Source organism: Tupaia chinensis, unplaced genomic scaffold (assembly GCF_000334495.1).
Source record: "Tupaia chinensis unplaced genomic scaffold, TupChi_1.0 Scaffold000510_1, whole genome shotgun sequence".
Lineage (NCBI taxonomy): Eukaryota > Metazoa > Chordata > Mammalia > Scandentia > Tupaiidae > Tupaia > Tupaia belangeri.
The window spans coordinates 341,391-365,863 of NW_006160023.1; the positions used below are offsets into that span (position 1 = coordinate 341,391).

General features: G+C 41.2%; 1 protein-coding gene across 1 annotated transcript in view; it reads left to right on the plus strand.

Moving 5' to 3' along the window:
- Positions 1-24,473, plus strand: part of LOC102495495 (ryanodine receptor 3) — a gene marked incomplete at its 3' end in the record, with an annotated part of 299,734 nt that overhangs the window by 104,735 nt on the left and 170,526 nt on the right. The window contains exons 12-13 of the mRNA XM_006156625.1: positions 12,583-12,756; positions 17,056-17,177. Coding sequence (XP_006156687.1) covers positions 12,583-12,756; positions 17,056-17,177 — 296 coding nt within the window. The remainder of the gene's footprint in view (positions 1-12,582; positions 12,757-17,055; positions 17,178-24,473) is intronic.

Genomic DNA, 24,473 nt, shown 5'->3' on the forward strand with positions numbered 1-24,473 from the left:
GTGTGGGGGGGCGGGCGGTTCTCATTTTGTGGTCTTTTAGGCAGCAAAACTCTTTGGTATATAGTTTTTCTTCTCCCCCAAATTGCCCAGTATCAGAATTGGGCTTTTTCTAGAACTGTATTTTCAGAAATTTAAAAATATAAACTATGCTCATATCTTTCTAAGCTCGCCACAAAATGTCACCTTCTTTCTACTTCTCTACAAATGGCATTTGGGCTCCTTAACATAATTTTGGTGTTTTGAGGGTTTGTTTTGTTTTGTTTTGTTTTGTTTTGTTTTGTTTTGTTTTGTTTTAGGTTTGCCAGACAGTACATGTGATAGATAGGGAGAAAATGGTCACACTGCAATCTCTTCTCTTCCATTTCTCCCCTTTCAGAATATTGGACATGATTGCATATGCACCTGGTGTGTTTTTAAGCCACTGGGTGCAGAACTCAAATGTACAGTTGGACATGTGGGATCCAACTGCCTTAACCGCCATGAATGGGCAGCCTGAGAACATCTTCCTAATGTTTTCTTTGGTTTTCAGATTCCCTGCACAAGAGGGATTTTAAATTCAAGTTTATAACTACTTAGTAAACATTTTAGCACCCAAGAAGTGCTTTGAGGCAGTACAACTAACTAAAAGAAGAAAAAAAAATAAAAGCAAAGCAATGGAAAAGTTGTAAGCACAGAGATAGGCAGGACCCCATTCATCCCTACGAGACAGTTGGAGTGAGGGTGAGGGTGGGGTTGAGAGCAGGTGGAAGAAAAGGAAAAGAGGTGGAAAATGAGAGTCACTTCTCATGCTGGTGACCAAGTAAATGCCTTTCTGAGGACACCAGCTTGGCCCTCTCCTTATCTGAACATTCTAGCCTTTCTCCTCATGCTGCACAGGGACAGAACAGCAACCCTTAGGTCTTCACCATCTCAGAAAGGGGCAGAGGAATCGGGCTGCTTTCCAGGAGGTTGGCAGCATCCTGTTCCGAGGGGACTTTTTTCATCCCATTCCTTTCTTGGCTCAGCCTGTGGAACATGGCTCAGCACCATGCTGTGGTCTCTGGGGGAAGCCAGAAAAGCTCCGAACACCATGGAGTCATTATAAAACTCCTTCCACTTGGCATCACGTCTGGCCTCTGAATGCATTTCACCCTCAAAAGGCCCATTGCTGATCTCCCAGTCTGCATCAGATGGAGGCACTGCAGCTGATGACTGGAAAGTCATCGTGGCTCCGTGGGGGCCGCCAGCACAGCAGAGCTGGAGGAAAAGTCACCCATGAGTCACATTGTCCTGTGCACTTGGCAGGGTGGTTACATTTCACCGGAGTCACTGTCAGAAGTTTTAAATAACTCTCAATGTGGTCGCATTCAGCCCAGCTACCTTCATTTCAATTTTGAAAGGAACCCAAATTAAAATGACAGAGGCTCATCACAGGCCAAGATTTGGCTGTGTTCCCATGGAAATCAGGACTTTCTTGGGATGCTGTGGGCAAGAGCATTTGGCATGGTAGACTGTAAAGTTCCACCAGAAGGAAAGCCATGTGAGGAGCACACATCTCTGCTGTTTACAGACCACAGTGCTGTGGGGCAGCCAGTAGAGATGCTTAGGTTCCCCTGGGCCTCCGGGGCCTCTTCAGTAAGCATCCTTATGTCAGTGGGTGCAGGCTCTCCATCGTAAAGGCACTCATGCTGTGCATTCCCTCCCTAGGCAAGAGGGACACACCCAGCAGGCAGGTTTGAGATTCTGATTTTCAACAGTGGGAGAGCATTGAATCACCCAGCCAGCTCTTGCCTGTGACAGGTGTTATGTGACAGAGGCGACAACAGGCAGTCACCTGAGATAGCGGTTCTGCAGTTCAGGATCAAGCGATGGCACAGGAGTGGGTGACAGGGGACTCATCGGGAAGGCCTAGAGGTGGCAATGGCTGAGTCCTGTGTGAATAGGATGTAGGGGCCAGACAAGCGGAGTGTTTATCAGGTCATCTCTCTGTGTTGGAAGATCTGAAAAACAGAGATTCTTGGGAGGACACTGGCTTCGGTCACATGTTTGAGATGATGCTGGGCGAGCAGGGTGTGGGCCATTTGGTCATGGTGAGCTTCCCACACCGTGTTTTCTGCCATTAGCCTGTGACAGCTATGACTGCCAAACAGGGCCATAGAACACCTGCAGGTGCGTGTTAACATCCTTAGCAAGCTGCCCTCGTGAGAAATATGGCAGGTGCCTCTGTGCATCTTAGATGTGTGCAGTAAGAAGGGATGTGATCAAGCCTTGCTGAAACGTAGCCAAGTCCAGGCACCAGCTGCAGTTATTGTCCTGGGCCTGGCTCAGATGGAATCAAACTGAGACCTTTGAGCAAGCTCTGTGAAACGTGTAGAGTAATGAGCAGAATGTGATCTTGGCCAAGGTCTCTCCCCACCACCCGTACTTCCACAGGATGATCCACATCAAACTGGAGATCTGGGATGTACGCTGTTCCTAACACCCTGCATCCCCAGCTGTGTTCCTTGGGTATGAATGGTTGTGAGACACAGCACAGCTCAGGGTTGCCTGGATGTGGCTTTGATTCCCATCTGCTCTCAGACCAAGAACACAATTCTTAATCTATTTGTACCTCTTTGGAAACCTATTGTAAAAGAGTCTTCCAGACTCACTCCCTCCTGCCCCTTCATTGTGTCTCTTGCCACTTGCTGAGGTTGCCTTGAGCTCCAGCACACTGGAGCTCAGTCGTTGAGAAAGTTGACTTTTTTTTCCACCAAACCTGTGCCTAGACTACCTTTTTTCCCCTCTGTGCACTGCCACTGGTGAACCCTTCTCATGCTTTCTGAAAGTGTCATATGCCACTTATGAAAACACATTTCACTTACACTTCTGTTAATGTCACTTCCCAGCCAGGAGGCCCCAGATAACAAGGACCTCACATTCCCCTTCCCCCTTCCATTTGCCTCCCACACCTACCACAGTGCACATCCTACAGTGAGTTAGAAAACCGCTCTCTGATGGGGTACATACAAACACCGCTCTCTGATGGTTACACACTGAATGCAGGGTGAAACCCATTTCGTTTTCAACTCCATCATCTTCATAGAAATGTCCTGTCATTGTTGTGTAATCATTTTACTATCATAATCTCATCCCTGTATACACTCAGTGAGAGAGATTCATTGTACTTTGAACATCTAAGTCAAATTCCTATGAACTTGATTTCACATCATTTTTCCATGGTCTTGACACTGCAAGGCCATTCCCCAAGGATTGGCAGATAATGTGATCTCATACTTACCCTGGCACGGCAATACCGTCTATTTAGATGTCATGTCTCAATGTCAGTTTACAGCGCTGAATTCAGAGAACAGAGAATTAACAGTGTTAAAGCAGGCCCCATTACATGTTACCATTTATTTTATAGCCACTTTTAAAATGCTTTTAAGGCCACTTTATGTGACTATATCATCAGTCTTGAGTGAGCAATGCAGGATCTCACATCTTGCCGACCGAGTTGTGTAAGGCCGTGCAGCCATCACTGTTCCCAATTAGAGGGAGATTTTTGACACTGGGTAAAAACACTAAATGCAATTTAGTAAACATTTGTCACATATCTGCTGTCTGCTAGGCTCTATGTTCTTGGCCAAACGTGACTTTTCTACCTGCCCTTCACGTGCCCTTGAATGTCAGCCGCCCATGGTGACCCTAAGCAAGGCAGCAGCTGGCTCCTGACACCCCAGTCTGACCACGGTGGTTCTGGAGCAGTGCCGCCCTGCAGTCCCTTGCTTGCTGTGTTTCTCACCACATTATCAGTTGGTGAAAGGGAGGCCGTGGAGCAACGAGGGGAAACGAGGGGAGGGGACAGGAGGACACACGGACAACACCACTCACTGAGGTTTTGTTCTAAATGAGACTTCCAAAGACCTTTAACATTTTAAGTTGATGATTTTCCCTCCTCTTTATTACTCAAAGTGAACCAAATAGGTAGTCAAGGAAAAGCAGGCTTTTGAGGTAGGAGAAACTTGGATTTGAACTCTGTCTCTGCATTTTCTATTCAGTCTTAATATCCCTTTTAGTAAAAATAAAGTATGTGACGATTGTGGATATGAAACAAGAGAATATAACCTAAGAGGCCATTTCCTTGCCCATGAAATGGGAGCAGTGCTAGGCCAGAAGGCACAGTGGCAGTGCACGGGCAGGTTCCAGGTTTGCAAACCAGAACCTTCCTGTACTTACCAGGTACCTTCATGCATGCATATAATGCAGACTGGTGGGACTGGGGTGGATTGTGGCATGAAGTCCCCATTTGGGGTACCCCTCTATCTTCTCTCTCTCTGAAGAAATAAATAAATGGGACCAGCAGTTAGGGTAATGGCTATGTCACTGGACTCCCACGTAGTCGACCACGGTCTGAGTCCCGGACCTGGTGGCTTAAACTCACGCCGGGAGCATGTGCATGCGTGCCCAAGATCCCGAGAGGAGAATGGAGGAGAAGGGATTGCGGCATGGCCATCCCCCCAGGGGGTGATTTCTCGCTTTCTGTCTCTCTGTCTCTGTCTGGCGAGCACACACGCCCTATAGCAAAAACCTCTCCAAAAAGAAAGAAAGAGAGAGAGAGAGAGAGAGAGAGAAAGAAAGAAAGGAAGAAAGGAAGAAAGGAAGAAAGGAAGAAAGGAAGAAAGGGAAAGGAAAGGGAAGGGAAGGGAAGGGAAGGGAAGGGAAGAGAGAAAAGAAAAGAAAAGAAAAGAAAAGAAAAGGAAAGAAAAGAAGAGAAAAAGAAAGAAAAGAAAAAAAAAGAAAAGAAAAGAAAAGAAAAGAAAAGAGAGAAAGGAACTGTATAAAATGGGACTAGTACTACCTATTCTTGAGGTGATAATACAGGGATTACATGAAAAATACAGATAAAAAGACTTGGTCTGGTGACTTCTGCTCAAGAAATGTGCCTCCCTAATGAAGCAGATAGAGCTGCTTCTTCAGCATGTGCTAAACAGCAAAAGGCCTACCTTGTCTTCCCACTCAGTGGAGGCTATGTAGCCAGCTTTGGGGCCAGGGAGCTCCTAGGAGTATTCTACAATGTATGATTTTCTTTTTTCTGTGTTTTGTTTTATTTTGTTTTGTTTTGTTTTGTCATGAGGCAAGTGTGCTCGTCAGAGAGAGACAGAGACAGTGAGAAGGAAAGAGAGGAATCACCTCCCAGAAGGGATGGCCATGCCATAATCCCTTCTCCTGGAATTCTGAGTATGCATGCACACAGACCTGACAAGATTTTCAAACAGCCTGGTCCAGAGCTCAAACTGCTATCAGCCAAATGGGAGTCCAGTGCCTTAACCTCCACACCACCTGCCGATCCCCAGTGTATGATGTTTTAAGGTAATACTAAGACGTCAAATTCTAGACAACAAGTTCAGAATGGGTCTAGATTGATGTAGATAGAAATATTATAAACCCAGAGGATTCCTCAAGGTTTCTCCAGGGTCCCTGCTGAAGGAGTGAACCAACCTGGACTTTCCTAAAGGCTCCTCCAGCATCTATGAATAGACTCCATCTTCCTATGTCTCCTTTCCCTCTGAAACGTTTTTGAGTATGTTCAGTCTATATTGGAAAAGTACTTTCTTGTTTTCTATGGACCTAGGTAGTTTGACTGTGTTAAGTGACAAGTATTGTTCTAATTAATATGCATGAATAGGAACTGCTCCATTCCACACACTGTCCCGGATACTCAGTGATCTCTAGCTATATTTCTGTTCAGTCCACCCTTCCCATTAATGCCAGAATGACTTTTTTAAGACATAGCCCTGGTGTCTCAATGGCTCTCCATTCACTACACTCGTTTTTCCCAAGAAGTATTCCAAACAAGAATTGGAGAGTGAGGCATAATGCTACATTAAACAAAGTTCAGTAGTTTATCTTGAGTCTTTTGTTGAATCATTTGCTTTTTATCATAGGATTAATAACTCATCATAGTATTTCTTTTGACTCCTAGAGGAAGACACAGTATTTGTCCAGTCTTCCCCCCACCCCCACAGAAACCTGTTACTAAGCATGAGAAACTGAGTATGAGTATGAGTATGAAGCTATAGGGTAGAATTCAGAGTCCTTACCATTTTACCATTTGTTCAGCCCCTTTCTGGAATTCATCATTCTCCTTGCCACACGATGTTCATCTTACTAAAGTATTGTCCTCTCTAACTTTCCTTTTCTCTGCTCTCCTAGCTGAGCTATCAGATATGAATCTTATATAAAACCATCCCTACCTCCCCTGGCAGAATCGTTCTCTCTTTCACACTCCAATTGCACTTTGAATATAGACCATATCACCTTCTTGGGATTATGAATTTGTGTATAAGTTGTACAAAACCCAAAGCCATTTTTTAATAAAGTAGTGGTATGCCTTTTAAAATTTTTCCTTGAAATGACTTTCAAGCAACTAAAACATTGAAAAAATTCACTATAATTAGCTACTATTAACATTAGTTAATAGTAACTATGTAAATAATTCTGTTCAAATGACACATGAACTTTAGGATCCTACATGATTTCAGATCTGTTACATTACTTACTATATGGCTTTAAGCAAGTTACTCAGACTCTGTAACCCTCAGTTTTATCATCTGTCAAGTAGGATAATAAAAACAGTAAAGCCATTGAAAGGTGTGGTGAAAATGTTGGTGAAGTTCTATGTACACTACCTGATGCTTTGTAGGACCTTGGCAAATTCACGTGATTATGTCATCGTAAAGTACTTAGCACAATACCTGATTCAGGCACTATGAAGATCTAGTTCTAGTTCTCTTTGCTCTCCTAGAAAATCTAAACCAATCTGGAGACTAGCACCTTGACCATCTAAGCCAAATACCAGCACAACAAACACGATGCAGTTCCGAGCATTTCCTTAATGAGCCGTCAGTGGAAGCAGAGGAGGATGATCATTGCCCTTCCTCATATATTAGACCAAGTAACCTATTCCCTCTTGGGATCAATTTATCATCTAACATAGGCAGGGTTAATGCAGACTTAAAAGATATATACATTGAATGTTCACAGAACAATAAAACAAAAAATAAAGGATCTGCAACCCATTTGAAATAGGATACTGTGTGGACTTCAAAGATGAAAACATTCCAGCTTTGCAGTTGGAGAGCTTTCTATCTGACGGGGACAGCTAATATGCTAGCACAAATTTCTTACATGATTTTATATTTATTTTTATTTTAGACATGTATTTATTTTCTTATCTATTTATTTGTTGTGATTTTCAAATTGTCTGGTCCAGGACTCAAACTGTAGTCACCCATGTGGAAATCCAGGGCGTGAACTACCACACCACCTGCTGGCCCTCATACATGGTTTTAAATGTAAGTTTTAATATTATTCAAGTATGATGACACCAGATGAGGAGATGGCTGGTGTTGGACTGGATAGTTTGTTGTCACAGTTCCCAAGATAAGAGGACACACCCACCATGAGGAAATCCCAGGATCAGCCAGGGGGCAAAAGGAGCCAGGAAAAATGTGGGCAAGAGCATTTCATGGAAGGAATGGGAAGGACAAGCAGGGTCAAGGCAGGGCAAAGTAAGCAGTTTAGGATTTCCTTTGAATAATTTCAGTGGGCTCTAAATTTTTGAGGTGATCCCATGCTAGCTGATATAGACCTTGGGGTGATAAAGGCAGAGGGATAGTGCCTCCTGGGGTGTATGCCAGAGAGAGGAGGAAACACTTCCTCTCTGAAACTACCCCCCACCCCTTGCTTGGACGGGTAGTTTGTATATCCCAGGCACGCAGCTGCGTCCATTTCTCTCTAAGAATTGGCTAGTCCCAAAAGGGCAGTCTGTCCCCCAGCCAGAAAAGTTTTTAAGATGTCAACACATCATAATACATAGAAACAATTTTAGATATAAACAATGTAGATGTAAAAATGCAGAGATGAGGTAGGAGAATTCCAAGCAGGTTTAATGTCAACCAAGGCCAGAGAAGGGGAATATTTGGTATACCAAGACAAGTGCTTCTGGTCCAATTTGGCTAAGGCGTATTGGCATTTAAGAACTTTAGGAATGAGAATTCGTATTCCATGGGAACTTGGGAATTATTGAAAGAGAACAATAGCACTAGCCCTGCTGTTTAGAAAGGTTCCATTTCTTTCCTAGCAGTGGGGTGACTGATCTGGGGCCCTGTTCCAGTAAAAACAGAAACATTAGTCTGCTCAAATCAAAAAGAAACCACCCACTTGCTGTCAGCCATGTTCTCTGTCATGGTCCTCTCTCATTTTCTTAATGATTGATCATTATTCTTGTTCAGGGGTGAACTGGGTTTTTATTAGGATGACTTTATCTCTAGGTCTTAGTTTTTCTTGCTTCTACTGTTCTTTTTAAAGAGAAGTGGCCTCAGTAGGGACTTCCACAGAACTTTGGAAGACAACGCTGTTTTCTGAAAGCAAAGAAACAGGGAGGCACTCTCCATTCTGGGCAGAGTAATGAGTCACTTATTTCAGTGACCCTAGGAAAACAGAGCCTAGTATTGATTTGCTTTTAGCAAAGATATATTTAAATAAATGAAAAGTGAAGACCTAAATGAAGTAACTTTATTCATCACTAATTTGGGACATGTTTTCTTTTAAGCAGGAGCTATGAGAGATCAATGTAATTATTCATATTTAACAACTATAGTACATTTTATTTTACTACATTGGCTATGGTTAAAGAACAGGGTAGAGACTTGAATTTGGGGCACCTTTTAAGTCCTGTTACTGGCTCTGTATCCATAGAGCTGCGGACAGTTCTAAGATGAAAATTAAATATCTTTTTTTTTTTTTAGAATAAGTGCATTCTTGATCAGTTACATAAGATATGAAATTCTATTTTTTCCCTTGGATTGTATTATAAATTAGAAATATGTTACTTTGGAAATGTTTGAGAAATAAATCATTTTTAACAACCCAGTCAATGTCTCAATATATATGTTTTTAAATAAAAAAGTTTATTTATTTTAGTTTTTTGTTTTGTTTATTTTCCACTGAGCATGTGTGCTTGCCAGAGAGAGACAAAGGAAGGGACAGTGAAAAATCACTTTCCAGGGGGGAATAGCCATGCCACAATCCCTGCTTCTCCATTATCCTCCTGGGATTTTAGACATGCAGTCACCCTGTGTGAGTCCAAGTTGCCAGGTCCGCCGGGACTCATACCACAGTCAGCCATGTGAGAATCTAGCACCTTAACCACCATAACATCTGCTACCCCCAAAAGAAGTTTTGTATAATATTGCTCAAAATCATTTATTTAATTGTATACAAAATAACTTCTGCCTTTATTAAGGTTTAGAGGAAAATAAGAATTAAAATGAAAAATAGATGTGAAAGAAAAAATTTACTCAGCTATAAATGTTTATCTCCTCAATATATGTTCATTAAGTAATTGATAGGTACTAAATTCTTTGGAATCCAAAATCGAAGTTTGGCCCATGCCTTTGATTCTTTCATAACCCAACAATAATGTCATATAAGCAAACACATTATGATGTGCTAAGCAGTAGAGGACCGAGACTGTTGGGGAACTACAACGGGAGACAATAACAGCTTTCACAGAAAAGTGCTCTCTGATTAGGATTTTGAAGGCTGAGTAAGAGTTTTTATAGTTGTGGGGAATAGCACACACTCTGGAACTGAACGTCCTAGTTTTAAATCCTGGCATTACTTCTTGTGTGACCTGAGAAAATGACTTTTTTTTTTTTTTGAGAGGTTTTTCGCTATAGGGCGCGTGCGCTCGCCAGCCAGACAGAGAGAGACATAGAGACAGAAAGCGAGAAATCACCCCCCAGGGGGGATGGTCACGCCGCAATCCCTTCTCCTCCATTCTCCTCTCAGGATCTTGGGCACGTACACACACGCGCCCGGCGTGAGTTTTAAGCCACCAGGTCTGGGACGCGAACCGCAGTTGACTATGTGGGAACCAGCATTACGCTAACTGCTGGTTCCCGAAAATGACTTCTTTCATTTCCTCATCTGTAGAACTGGCTTGTTATTGTAGGTATCAGAGTCTATTATGAAGAGTTAATACCTGTAAAGAACTGAGAACAGTACACTGAACATGGTCAGGGCTCTGTACATGTGCTGTTGTTACTCTAGTAGGTTGTCAGGAAAAGTCATGACGTATTTTTCTATGCAAAAATGTGTTATGACTTTACCAATGATGCAATAGCATGAAGAATGAGAGGAATGTTGCCACAAGCAGAAGCAACAGCAAGCTACATTTTTTATTCTGTAAAAAAATCAAAATGCTGCCTAGTTAATGGCTTTTACAAATGAGCAATTTAACGCAAGATGTAGAAAAGAAATGGAAAGAGTTGGACTATTCAGAACAGAGCCACGGAGGCCCTGATTGATGAGGAGAGGGAGAAGTTACCATGCATCAAGTTTACTTCAGATTGTTACATAGTAGTTACCTACTGCACACAGGAGAATAGGTAGTGAAATAGTGGCACTTGAACAGTGAAACCCACTGACTGCAACACACAACTATGGAGGCACTAAGAGACAAATATGCAAATTACTGCATTAGCTTAAGGCACAGTAGCACTCCCAACCTGTTGAAAGGATCTCCTTTCTCTTATTATTTTTTTAGAATTATTTTAAGTTTATTTATTCATTTATTTATTCATTTATTTTAATTTGACCAGAGAGGGACAGAAAGAGAGAGAAAGTGAGAAAGCAAGCCACCAGGTCTAGGACTTGAACCACAGTCAGCCATGTAGGAATCCAGTGCTCTTAACCACCATGCCACTTGCCGGCCCCTCTCTGCATGTGCTGTTGTTACTCTAGTAGGTTGTCAGGAAAAGTCATGACGTATTTTTCTATGCAAAAATGTGTTATGACTTTACCAATGATGCAATAGCATGAAGAATGAGAGGAATGTTGCCACAAGCAGAAGCAACAGCAAGCTACATTTTTTATTCTGTAAAAAAATCAAAATGCTGCCTAGTTAATGGCTTTTACAAATGAGCAATTTAACGCAAGATGTAGAAAAGAAATGGAAAGAGTTGGACTATTCAGAACAGAGCCACGGAGGCCCTGATTGATGAGGAGAGGGAGAAGTTACCATGCATCAAGTTTACTTCAGATTGTTACATAGTAGTTACCTACTGCACACAGGAGAATAGGTAGTGAAATAGTGGCACTTGAACAGTGGAACCCACTGACTGCAACACACAACTATGGAGGCACTAAGAGACAAATATGCAAATTACTGCATTAGCTTAAGGCACAGTAGCACTCCCAACCTGTTGAAAGGATCTCCTTTCTCTTATTATTTTTTTAGAATTATTTTAAGTTTATTTATTCATTTATTTATTCATTTATTTTAATTTGACCAGAGAGGGACAGAAAGAGAGAGAAAGTGAGAAAGCAAGCCACCAGGTCTAGGACTTGAACCACAGTCAGCCATGTAGGAATCCAGTGCTCTTAACCACCATGCCACTTGCCGGCCCCTCTCTGATTATTTTTAAAAGAGATATTTATGCATTGGTAACAGACATATTTAAAGGCACCAAGTCAAGGAATCTATGCAAGATAATCCATTAAAATTATGGAAGAGATCACTTGCTGAAAATAAGTCAGTTGGCCAGTGTCTTAGTCTATTTTTGCATTGCTAACAGAAATAACCTGAGATGTGGTGATTTATTATAGAAATTGGGGTGACTGGAAAGCCTAAAGGCCTAGGCCTAATGTAGGCCAGACTACAACATGGCCAACGGAAGCACAGAGAATGACAATAGAGAGAGTGGTCAGTTTCCTCTCTATTTCTTTCTTATAGCAACCATCTCTCACAAGAGCTAACCTCTTCTCACGAGATTCAAAACATTGAGTATGACAAGACATCATTAATCTATTCAAGAGAGTGTTACCTCCATGATGCAATCACCACGAACCAATCACTGCCCCCTAGGCCTTACCACATCCCCAAGTCAAATTCCTAAGTGTTTAATTTTGGGGACAAACTATGATCCAAGACTTAATATCCAATAAAGGGTTACTTATTAAGTTCTCAAAGTCAGGGGACCTGCCTGTAGTGTAATGGTTATGTCACTGGCCTCCCACGTAGTCAACTGTAGTTTCAAGTCCCAGACCTGGTGGCTTAAAACTCAGGCTGGGCATGTGTGCCATAGGAACTTAAGATCCTGAGAGTAGAATGGAGGAGAAAGGATTGCAGATTGTAGTGTGGCCATCCCCTGGGGGGTGATTTTTCGCTTTCTGTCTCTGTCTCTTTGGTGAGCGCACATGCTAAAATCTCTCAAAAAAAAAAAAATCTCTAAGTCAGGATGAGAAAAACCTATAATGGAGAATTATATGAAATCAAAACAGAGAACAGAACCAAAAACGGAACATGCCATCTGCCTCCTTTTCCCATGCGTTTAAGTAATCACTGAAGTAGCAAAATTTGGAATCCATTGATTTCACAATTAACACAGATAAGGGGAGCAAGCCTTTCTGAAATCCTGACTTGCACAGGCACATTGTGATTGTTTTGGTAATCAGTTCCCTATCTAACAAATTTTGCTAGGGTGATTTGTTTTGTATATTAAGTTTATGTTTAATCAGACGTGGCTATGTTTGTTTCTTTTCTCTGTGACATAGGAAATCAAGGAGAAATTGGATTCCAGTCACAAAAGAGACATAGAAGGCATGGGAGTTCCAGAAATCAAGTATGGAGATTCCGTCTGCTTTGTCCAGCACATAGCCAGTGGTCTATGGGTAACTTACAAAGCACAGGATGCCAAAACATCCCGCCTGGGACCTCTGAAGAGAAAGGTGCGAGTCTGTCCTGGATTCCTTTCCACAGAATTGGCAGTAGCTCCAGGCAGTCAGCATGATTCTGCCAACCAAGGGGCCGTGGTTACATGTCACTCCTTTTTGTTCTGAAGGGTCATTCTGTGACAGTGTGTAGCACATCAGCCTCATTTGGTTACTTTGACCCCAGAGACAATGACTAAAAAACAAAAGCAAAGAAAAAAACCAAGTTTAGGGAAAACCTGTGGAAAGGGGTGGGATGTGTTCAGGGCACGCCAAAACCCGCTCTAAATGACTTCCGTTGGTTTGCTGCTTTGGGATTTAGCTCCATCATTGCTCCCTTCATTAAGTGGATAGCTGAGTTATTGTGTAATTTCATGATACAGACTCGGAGTAGAAACTCTCCAGAAGAAATGCAGATTGCATAATAATAAGCCCAGAGAAATCAACCTGTGGAAAGGAGAGATGCCAGGGACTCCTGCTATATCCCCAGATCTCAGTGGACCCTCATGGCCTGCTGCAGGAGGGGCCTAGCCTGGATGTGTGAAGCATCTTTTTACCAGAAAGTCAACTGGCATAATAATGTTCATAATAATAAAGGAATCAGAATAGATGCCAAGGGTGTTAGACTTTTTTCCTTGGAAAACGTGTACAAAGTATAGGTTTAAAGAGTCAAGGAGTCCCGAAATAAGATTCTGTACACTATAGTTTAGATAGATCAGTACACTATAGTTTAGATAGATCAGTTTAATGTGAAAATAATGGAAAGATTCTCAGCATGCTGGTCATTGTAAAAAGAGATATTGGAAGTAAATAATAAGATAATGCTTTCCTTTTTTATTTATTTATTTTTTTTTAAAAAAAAAAAAAGGCTTTTGCCATAGGGTGCATGCCCTTGCCATGCCTGACAGACAGAGACAGAGGGAAAGTGAGAAGTCACTTTCAGGGAGGATGGCCAATCCACAGTTCCTTCTCCATTCTCCTCTGAGTATTTTTTGGGACAATGATTTTGGGAAAATCACTTGGAGTGATTTTTAAGCCTCCAGGCCCAGGACTTGAACCATGGGCAAATATGTGGGAGTCGAACACCTTAACCACCTTACCACTTACTAAGGCCCTCTTTGTTTTGCGTTAAGCAAAACATACCAGGAAAATATACAAACGATGCAAAATAAAATTATCAAAGGGAGACAGAAAGCAGAATAAAAGGCCACATGAACTAGCTTGTAGGGACCTACACCTTACTATGAGAACAATGAGAAAGGCAAGATTTAAAAACAACACACTAGAATGGTTCAAGAACCTAAGTACCCAGGACATGAGTGCTAAAGATGGTATATAGCGCACAAATGCACTGAGGTGAACCTGCCCATTGTCTCCATTTCTCCCCTCAGTACACTTGCTGATTTGCAGAATTAGGGAATGAAGTATTCTGTTAGCTCCATGATGCTGAAGAGACAGACTAGAAACACGGTCAGCCATGGTTTCTGGGACTTCCACATTGGAATGACTGTGAAAAATACAGTAGGTTTGGGGACCAACAGTTGGCATAATGGCAATGTTGCTGGACTCCCATGTAGTCGACCGTGGTTCGAGTCCCGGACCCGATGGATTAAATTCACGCCGGACACGTGTGTGTGCGTGCCCAAGATCCCAAGAGGAGAATGGAGGAGAAGGGATTGCAGCATGGCCATCCTCCCTGGGGGGATGATTTTTCACTTTCTGTCTCTCTGTTTCTCTCTGTCTTTCTGGCGAGTGCATGCGCCCTATAGCATAAACCTCCCCCCCCAAAAAAAAAATATTCAGTACGTTTTCAGTTGAGCCCCAGAAGGGCTAAATCCCAGGAGTGAGGGCTCCTCCCTGGGATTAAGGGAGAATAGAATAGAGGACCCAAACCTTTGCTCTGCTCTACCAGCCTAGGAGAAGACAGTTGCATTCTCTGTAGGATAGGGTAATATCTAGTGCCGCTACAGTTTTTCAAACCTACTAAGGCAATAATGTCTGGAGGGAGAGGAATTTGTACATCTAGGCTGTGAGTTTGCAGGAAGGTGATATACTCCGAGGACTCTGTCGACATGGAGAGATCTCAGTTTGCGTTATTGATTGATGGGTTTGTCCCTGCCTTTTTCTTCCAGGACAAGTAGCCCTTTGGCTAAATTAACTGTTAGAATGTCCCTGTGAACTTGGGAGGTGCTGTCAGAATCTCTCAAAACAATGTCCTAACGTTCAGCCTCTGACAGCACAGGTGAAATTCTCCCTCTAAAAAACTCAAAGGCTGTTCAAATTCGCATTAAGTGTTTTATGAAACGAACCCAATAGAAACCTGAAAAACCAATGGAGAATAAGCACAATGGAGAAAAACCTGATGAATGGTAACTCACTGTAAAGACACACACCCCTTCCTCATTTCCCTCTTGGGCTTCTGTCTGCTCCTGGGTTGTGAGATTTCTTCAGGACAAAAAAGGACCTTAGGAACGGCTGCTGAGATCAATAGGACACATAATAACAACATCCTAACAACTGCACTTTCCCCAGTTCTCATTACTTTCTTTTTTGGCTGGCTAGTTTTGAATGTGTTATCTGAACAGCAAAACCTAAGAAATTTGGTCTTTAGGGACCAGTAATCTGGGACGGATGCCAGAGTAAACGTAGTGGCACTATATTGCTAAATCAAAATGCAACATGGTTAACCAGTTGCTGGGAAGTTCTGACAAAGTACTATTTTCTAATAGTTGGTGAATCCCATGGTAAAGGCATCCTTTGCTAACATTTATGTTGTAAGTAGGTTACAACCTGTTTTTTTTTTCTTAAAAGAACATCAACTTTTACAAGCCTATATTCTAATTCCTATGTGAATATAAGCCTTCTAAAGAAAAATAAGAGATTTTCATGTGAATACAAAAATAGGTTTATGCTAAAAATAAGAACAGGGACCAGCAGTTGGCATAATGGCTATGTCACTGGACTCCCATGTAGTTGACAGTGGTTCAAATCCCAGACCCGACAGCTTAAACTCATGCCTGGGCGCATGTGCGTGCTTGCAAGATCCCAAGAGGAGAATGGAGGAGAAGTCATTGTGACGTGGCCATCCCCACCTGAGATATCTGGCTTTCTGTCTCTCTCTATCTTTCTGGCAAGCGCATGCACCCTATAGCAAGAATCTCAAAAAAAAAAAAAAAAAAGAAAAAGAAAGAAAGAAAGAAAAGAAAAGAAAGAAAGAAAAAAATAACAGAGAAGAAAAATTGTCATCGTACAGATAGTTCATTCACATTGACATATAGACTGAGTTCCAAGATCTACAAATGGTCTCTCTTCACTTACTTCCCTCCCATGACTGAGACCATGAATCAAGATTTGACCCTGACTTGAACTAACTGGGGTCAACCCATCTCACTTAACATCTGCATATACTTGGTTCTTTTAAGGGAAAGTCTACTGCTCTCATGCCAAAAATTGCTAGCCCCACCCCAAAACTATATCATGTCTCTAATGATTGATAAGTATGCTTAGCTTCTAGAAAACTGATCTAAGGTCTGTAATATACTATCTCTTATGACAAACAGTCATTCCACACCTGTTCTAGAAACCGTGACAGTTGGTTAGCTTGTAAGTCATCTAATCCTCCAAGCCCTCTAAGATTGCAATTGGTAAAATTGAAGTAAAGAGAGGACTGGCGACTTGCCCGAAGTCATGGAGCTGCTAAGTGGCATGGCGTAAATTAGGACTAAGGTGTGTTGATATCAGTGTCAATCCTTTCAGACCCCCTCTCTGGCCTGCATGAGAAGCAAGCTACTATTTGGGGCTGCTTTCCCCAGTTAAACAGGGAACTAACCTCGTGCAGCTGTGCTTCAGTGGAGAAATCCAAGCTTGGATCCCCCACATCCCCATAGAGGATGTGGCTTTAAAATGTCTGTCTTCTTCCCATATTTATTCTCTGAAGGCAAAAACTAAACAAAGTGACTTTTCCCATCTCTAAGGATAAGGTTCTGTATTCATTTTATGAGAAAAATCTATTACAAAGTATGTTTTCACTCTTCCAACTTGGTCATCCAGGTCCAAAGAATTTATTGTAACTCATGCTATGGTGGCGCATAAAATTTCATTTTCATCAAAGCTCTGTGTCTCAGGAGTGATTTGTATGTCAGTTATAGGGCATGTGAGTGACATAACTATGTTAGCGTCCCATTTTCAGAATGCACTCCGGGGAGCTTGGTTGGGGAATGGAAAAAGAGGGATGAGGGAAATACTCAGGAATACTCCGACTGCCCTGCTACGGAGTGATGTGTAACCTGGACCGGCTGCCCCTTTTCCTGCGGGTAGGTCATACTCCATCAGGAAGGTCACATGGATGATGGATTGACGCTGCAGCGATGCCAGCGGGAGGAGTCCCAGGCTGCTCGGATCATCCGGAACACAACAGCCTTATTCAGCCAATTTATCAGGTAGGTTAGTCCCTTCCCTTTCTCTCCCTGGCAGTGGTTACTCTCTGGCCTTCCAACTCTACCCACCCCCTTCCTTCTAATACTGCAGGAGTTTTCAGGAAATAATGAAATGCCAGCTATTTCCCAGAAACAGTGTGGGCTGAACCTTCCCAGATAGGTGACCTTGTACCAGCTTCACCGGTACCTTAACGAATGCCCAAGCCCCGTTGGTTATTCCTGTTCATATGATTAACATTCCAGGTCTTTACACAAAAATTAATTATAGATCCCTTATGTATTAGTGTATCAAGAGAGAATGAGAGGAGAAACTGATCCACTCCCTGTGCAATTTAGAAAGTGTTTCTACATCACTCACAATTGTTGCTCTGGTTTAGATCAAAGTAGATTTGCACTGGAAGCCTTGGGTTACCCAACTACGGTGGGGATTGAAATAGGGAAGAGAACTGAACTGCCTGCTTGGATCGTAATCCCTCCAGCCTAAACAGTGCTGCCAAAACAGAACCCCATGGATTGTTTCCGGGAATTACCATGAGGAATTGATGCTGTTGTAAACAGAGCAGTGTTCCAGGCCATTCTTCTCTTAAAGGAAAATACTTCTAAAGCCAAGAGGGTTTAAATTGCATGTGTGAATTTGCATGAAATGAGAACTTTTTAAATGTCTTTTGTTGTTAAAACACTGCAATTCAAGGGATGTATATTAGGATATAGGCTAAGCTGCTGCTGCATTTCAGAATAAACTTTTACATCTCTCTTAAGTAATAATATAGAGTGGGCAGGTGGTTTAGGGAAAGGAGGCAGTCCAGCTACTGGGGCTCAAATCTCTCTGTCTTGTGGCTTTGACATGTCCTACCACTCCTTGTGTGTCCCTGGCCCAGTGCATTAGCATTGCCTGCAAACGTATCTTAAAAAAATGCAAATTTTCAGGTTTCACCTGGAGCTACAGAATCAGACGCTGTACGAGTACAACCCAGTGAAGCACATTTTTATAAAGAATTATTTTATTTCTATTTATGTATTTATTTAAAAATGTGACCAGAGAGGGATGAGGGGTGGGGGCAGTGAGAAAATATGCCACCAGGTCTAAGACTTAAACCACAGTCATGTGGGAGTCCAATGCTTTTAACCACCACGCTACCTGATGACTCCAGTAAAGTACATTTATGAGCCCTCCAAGTAATGCCAATCATGCTTAAGTTTAAAAATCACTACCCTGGAATAGAGATCTTAACCTTCCTCACATGTTAGATTCACCTGGGAGGATTTAACATGTGATGTGCAGGCTGCAGCTCAGACCACGTGCATAAGAATTTCTGGAGGGACCAGCAGTTAGTGTAATGGCTATGTCGCTGGACTCCCATGTAGTCGACTGCATTTCGAGTCCTGGACCGGATAGATTAAACTCAGGCAAGGTGCATGCGTGCGTGTTTGTGTGTGTGTTTGTGTGTGTGTGTGTGTGTGCGTGTGCCCAAGATCCCGAGAGGAGAATGGAGGAGAAGGAATTGCGGCATGGCCATCCTCCCAGAGGGTAATTTCTTGCTTTCTGTCTCTCTCTCTCTCTCTGCCTGGCAAGCACATGCACCCTATAGCAAAAAAAAAACTCTCAAAAAAAAAAAAAAATTCTGGAGGTAGTTCCAAATATAGTTTTCTGTATTTTGTTAAAACCCCTAGGTGATTCTGAAATTCTATCACAGTTTAAGAGTCGCTGTCCTGGTATGCTTTCTTCATTTACATAGTCAAAACTTGCTTACTTGCATGATGTCTGAGGTCTGTCCTGCAAAAAAGAGGAAGAAAGAGAAAGTGGAGTAGATCCCTTGACTGCATTCCATCTTGCAGTCATATGGCCAAAGCTCCCTCAGAGAGGGAGGCTGAGAAATATATCTTCAATTAGTCAGCTGTGACCCAGTACAACTAAGAGTTTCTGTTACTAAATTAAGAGAAAGGAAAGTGGGTAATAGAGGTATTACTGCCCTATGATAGGACTGAAGCCTGCAAGTCAATGAGCCTTTGTCAGCTTTTGGCCATTTCCCATGATCCCTGAGTAAAATATTTTCTTGTCTTTCTGTCTCATTACTTCTATAACTCACTCTCCATCTTCAAAGAAAGGCCGTAAGAATGAATAGTTTGGTATAGGCAGAAAAAGACAGCTGCATTCACATGTGAATTTTTCATGTAGTCTTCACTAGCACCAAAGTTTTCACCGTCTAGGCGGGTGATTTATTTATCTGGCCTCCAATTCTCTTTGACCTTAAATTCTTTATAAAAGACAGTGGCCCCTACCTTGCATATGCTTAATTAATTAATTAATTTACAATGGATTAAAGACCTAAATGTGAGACCTAAAACTATGAAACACAGAAGATAACAAAGGTGTACATTTTTAGAACTTGGATTGGGCAGTAGTTTCTTAAATATGCCAAAAGTAAAAGCAATAAAAGAAAAATGTTAATTGGACAACACCAAAATTAAAAACTCTTTTTCACTGCAAAGGGTGCTATCAAGTAAGTGATAAGACAACCGATATAATGGATCTGAACAGATATTTCTCCAAAGAAGATATAAAAATGGCCAAAACCCGGGAATTACCATGAGGAATTGATGCTGTTGTAAACAGAGCAGTGTTCCAGGCCATTCTTCTCTTAAAGGAAAATACTTCTAAAGCCAAGAGGGTTTAAATTGCATGTGTGAATTTGCATGAAATGAGAACTTTTTAAATGTCTTTTGTTGTTAAAACACTGCAATTCAAGGGATGTATATTAGGATATAGGCTAAGCTGCTGCTGCATTTCAGAATAAACTTTTACATCTCTCTTAAGTAATAATATAGAGTGGGCAGGTGGTTTAGGGAAAGGAGGCAGTCCAGCTACTGGGGCTCAAATCTCTCTGTCTTGTGGCTTTGACATGTCCTACCACTCCTTGTGTGTCCCTGGCCCAGTGCATTAGCATTGCCTGCAAACGTATCTTAAAAAAATGCAAATTTTCAGGTTTCACCTGGAGCTACAGAATCAGACGCTGTACGAGTACAACCCAGTGAAGCACATTTTTATAAAGAATTATTTTATTTCTATTTATGTATTTATTTAAAAATGTGACCAGAGAGGGATGAGGGGTGGGGGCAGTGAGAAAATATGCCACCAGGTCTAAGACTTAAACCACAGTCATGTGGGAGTCCAATGCTTTTAACCACCACGCTACCTGATGACTCCAGTAAAGTACATTTATGAGCCCTCCAAGTAATGCCAATCATGCTTAAGTTTAAAAATCACTACCCTGGAATAGAGATCTTAACCTTCCTCACATGTTAGATTCACCTGGGAGGATTTAACATGTGATGTGCAGGCTGCAGCTCAGACCACGTGCATAAGAATTTCTGGAGGGACCAGCAGTTAGTGTAATGGCTATGTCGCTGGACTCCCATGTAGTCGACTGCATTTCGAGTCCTGGACCGGATAGATTAAACTCAGGCAAGGTGCATGCGTGCGTGTTTGTGTGTGTGTTTGTGTGTGTGTGTGCGTGTGCCCAAGATCCCGAGAGGAGAATGGAGGAGAAGGAATTGCGGCATGGCCATCCTCCCAGAGGGTAATTTCTTGCTTTCTGTCTCTCTCTCTCTCTCTGCCTGGCAAGCACATGCACCCTATAGCAAAAAAAAAACTCTCAAAAAAAAAAAAAAATTCTGGAGGTAGTTCCAAATATAGTTTTCTGTATTTTGTTAAAACCCCTAGGTGATTCTGAAATTCTATCACAGTTTAAGAGTCGCTGTCCTGGTATGCTTTCTTCATTTACATAGTCAAAACTTGCTTACTTGCATGATGTCTGAGGTCTGTCCTGCAAAAAAGAGGAAGAAAGAGAAAGTGGAGTAGATCCCTTGACTGCATTCCATCTTGCAGTCATATGGCCAAAGCTCCCTCAGAGAGGGAGGCTGAGAAATATATCTTCAATTAGTCAGCTGTGACCCAGTACAACTAAGAGTTTCTGTTACTAAATTAAGAGAAAGGAAAGTGGGTAATAGAGGTATTACTGCCCTATGATAGGACTGAAGCCTGCAAGTCAATGAGCCTTTGTCAGCTTTTGGCCATTTCCCATGATCCCTGAGTAAAATATTTTCTTGTCTTTCTGTCTCATTACTTCTATAACTCACTCTCCATCTTCAAAGAAAGGCCGTAAGAATGAATAGTTTGGTATAGGCAGAAAAAGACAGCTGCATTCACATGTGAATTTTTCATGTAGTCTTCACTAGCACCAAAGTTTTCACCGTCTAGGCGGGTGATTTATTTATCTGGCCTCCAATTCTCTTTGACCTTAAATTCTTTATAAAAGACAGTGGCCCCTACCTTGCATATGCTTAATTAATTAATTAATTTACAATGGATTAAAGACCTAAATGTGAGACCTAAAACTATGAAACACAGAAGATAACAAAGGTGTACATTTTTAGAACTTGGATTGGGCAGTAGTTTCTTAAATATGCCAAAAGTAAAAGCAATAAAAGAAAAATGTTAATTGGACAACACCAAAATTAAAAACTCTTTTTCACTGCAAAGGGTGCTATCAAGTAAGTGATAAGACAACCGATATAATGGATCTGAACAGATATTTCTCCAAAGAAGATATAAAAATGGCCAAAACAGCACAGTAAAAGAAGCTCAGCATCATTAGCTACCAGGAAAATGACTACCCAAAACCACAATGAGATCACATTATACCAGTGTGATGGCTGTAATCATGAAGATTGTTCATAACAGTCTGGGAGAGGATGTAGAGAAATGGAAGCCTTCATGCACTGCTGGTGGGAATGTAAAATGTGGCAGCCACATGGGAGCATGGTCTCGAAGTTCCTCAGAAAGTTAAACACAGAGTTACCAGATGACCCATTAGTTGCAGTCCTAGATAGATGTACCAGGGGGAGAAAAACATATGCCCACACAAATATTCAGAGCAGCATCATTCATAGTATCCAAAAAGAAACAACTGGATGTCCATCAGCTGATGAGTGGATAAATAAAATATGCTATATCCATAAAATGGAATACTATTTGCCCCCCCCCCCAAAAAAAAGAATGAAGTAATGTTACCTACTACAGCATGGGTAAATCCTGAAAATGTAATGCTAAACAAAAACACAAATGTGATCTCATTTACATGAAATGTCCAGAATAGACACTTCTAAAGAGGCAAACATAGATTAATGTTACTTAGGGTTGGACTATCTCAGGGGGAAGGGAGAGTGATTGCTGATGTGTGTGGGATTTTCTTGGAGAGCTTCTGAAAAACTTAAACTGATTGTGTTGACAGTTGCACAACTTGGCAAATATATTAAAAACCATGAAGTCATTAAATGGTACCTTGTAAGTAGGTGATTGTATGATATGTGAATTATATTTCAATAAAGCTATTATTTAAAAAGTCAGTGGGAGTTACATGCCTGACAATGGGAAATTTATTTTCAAACAAGCTTTATTGAGGTAGAATTTACATATCATAAAATGCATCCTGTTAAGTGTACAATTCAGTGAGTTTCGATACATTGACAGAGTTGTACAACCATTACCACAATTCAGTTTTGGGATGCTTTCATCACCTCCAGAATGCCTCTCAAGCCTATTGCAGTTTATTCTAGTTGCCACCCTCAATCCTAGACAACTACCTTCTTTTATTTCAATGCATTAAACTGATAAGTTAAAAAATAAATTGTCTTCTGAGTGTAGCCTATTCATTTATTATATTCTTGAGGTTTATTCATCTTATTCTGTCCCTTTTCTATTACTGGAGAATATTAGCACACGTGTGTGTACTTTTTATACTAAATATAGGTTCACATATCATAGTTATTTATCAGTTGAATAGCAGTTGGTTATTTCCACTTTGGGGTATTATGAATGTTTCTGTGGATGTTAGTGTAAAAGTTTCCCACTGCATGCTTTCAGTTCTCTTGGTCAAATGTCTAGAAATAGATTTGCTGGGTCAAGTTTGATTCATTTCAGTGCTGCCACGGTGAATTGCTTTCTTAACCTTATTTCATATTGTTCATTGCTTGTATATAGGAATACTGGTATATAGAAATAGAGTTTTTCATTATTTCTGGTTTACATATAATTGTACATCTTCGTGAGGTACAGTATAGGCTTTCAAAGCATGCATGCAATGCACAATTAAATCAAGCATGTGGACATACTAATCAGATTTGACATTTGACATGGAGTGTTACATTATGCTGTGCATTTCATGATAGTTCTGGCTTTTTTCTTTTTAATTTACGTTGAATTGTTAAGGACTATTTTTCTTTACTCTGCTGTTGTACATCATTCTGTAACCTATTTCATTTTTTATGCGCATTCTATTGAGTGTTTTAAACATTAATCTTGTCTCCTTTGACCTAATTGAAGCTTTCTATCAGATCCAGTGGATTTGTTGTGGGGTGGGGATGGATTCCTACAGGATAATGTTATCTATAAGTCAAAAAGAATTCTTGGTTTTTCTTTTCCAATAGAGATGCCTTTTATTTCTTTTTCCTTGCAGGATTGTGCTGGCTAGAATATCTACTTCAATGTGGAATAAAAGTGATAAGAACAGACCTTTCTCTTATCCCAAATTTTAGGGGAAAACATTCAGTTTTTTATCATTAAGTATGATGTTACCTATAGGATTTTTGTAAGTGCTCTTTATCTGTTTGAGGAAATTTCCTTCTGTTACAGTTTGTTGAGTTTAATTTTGAATGAGTGCTAGATTTTTTTTTAAGAGACTTTTTGCTATAAGCGTGCATGTGCTCACTGGAGAGACAGAGACAGAAAATAAGAAATCATCCCCTCCCCTTGGCCACAGTCCCTTCTCTTCCATTCTCCTTTTGGGACTTTGGCATACACGCACAAGCTCAGGTGTGAGTTTTAAGCCCCGCTCTGGGACTCCATGGTAGCTGACTGTGTGGGAGTCTAGCAACGTAAACATACGTCATCTGCTGGTTCCAAATGAATGCTAGATTTTAACAGATACTGTTTCCTAGTCTATTGAGATGACTATGTGGTTTTATTCTTTGTTTATATGGTATGTTGTATTAACTGAGAATGCAGTATTCACGTTACTATTATTGTTGAATTGTCATCCTCTTCCTCAATTCTTTATTTTTCATTTATATAGTTTGGTCTCTCTTGTTGGGTGCTTATATGTTTTTAATAGGTATATTTTCCTCATAAACTGACTTTTCTTTTAAAGTTTAACTTTATGTATTTATTTTAATTTGGACAGAAAGGGAGGTGAAAGTGAGGGTGGGCTGAGACTGGGAGTGACAGTGGGGGCAGAGGTTGCC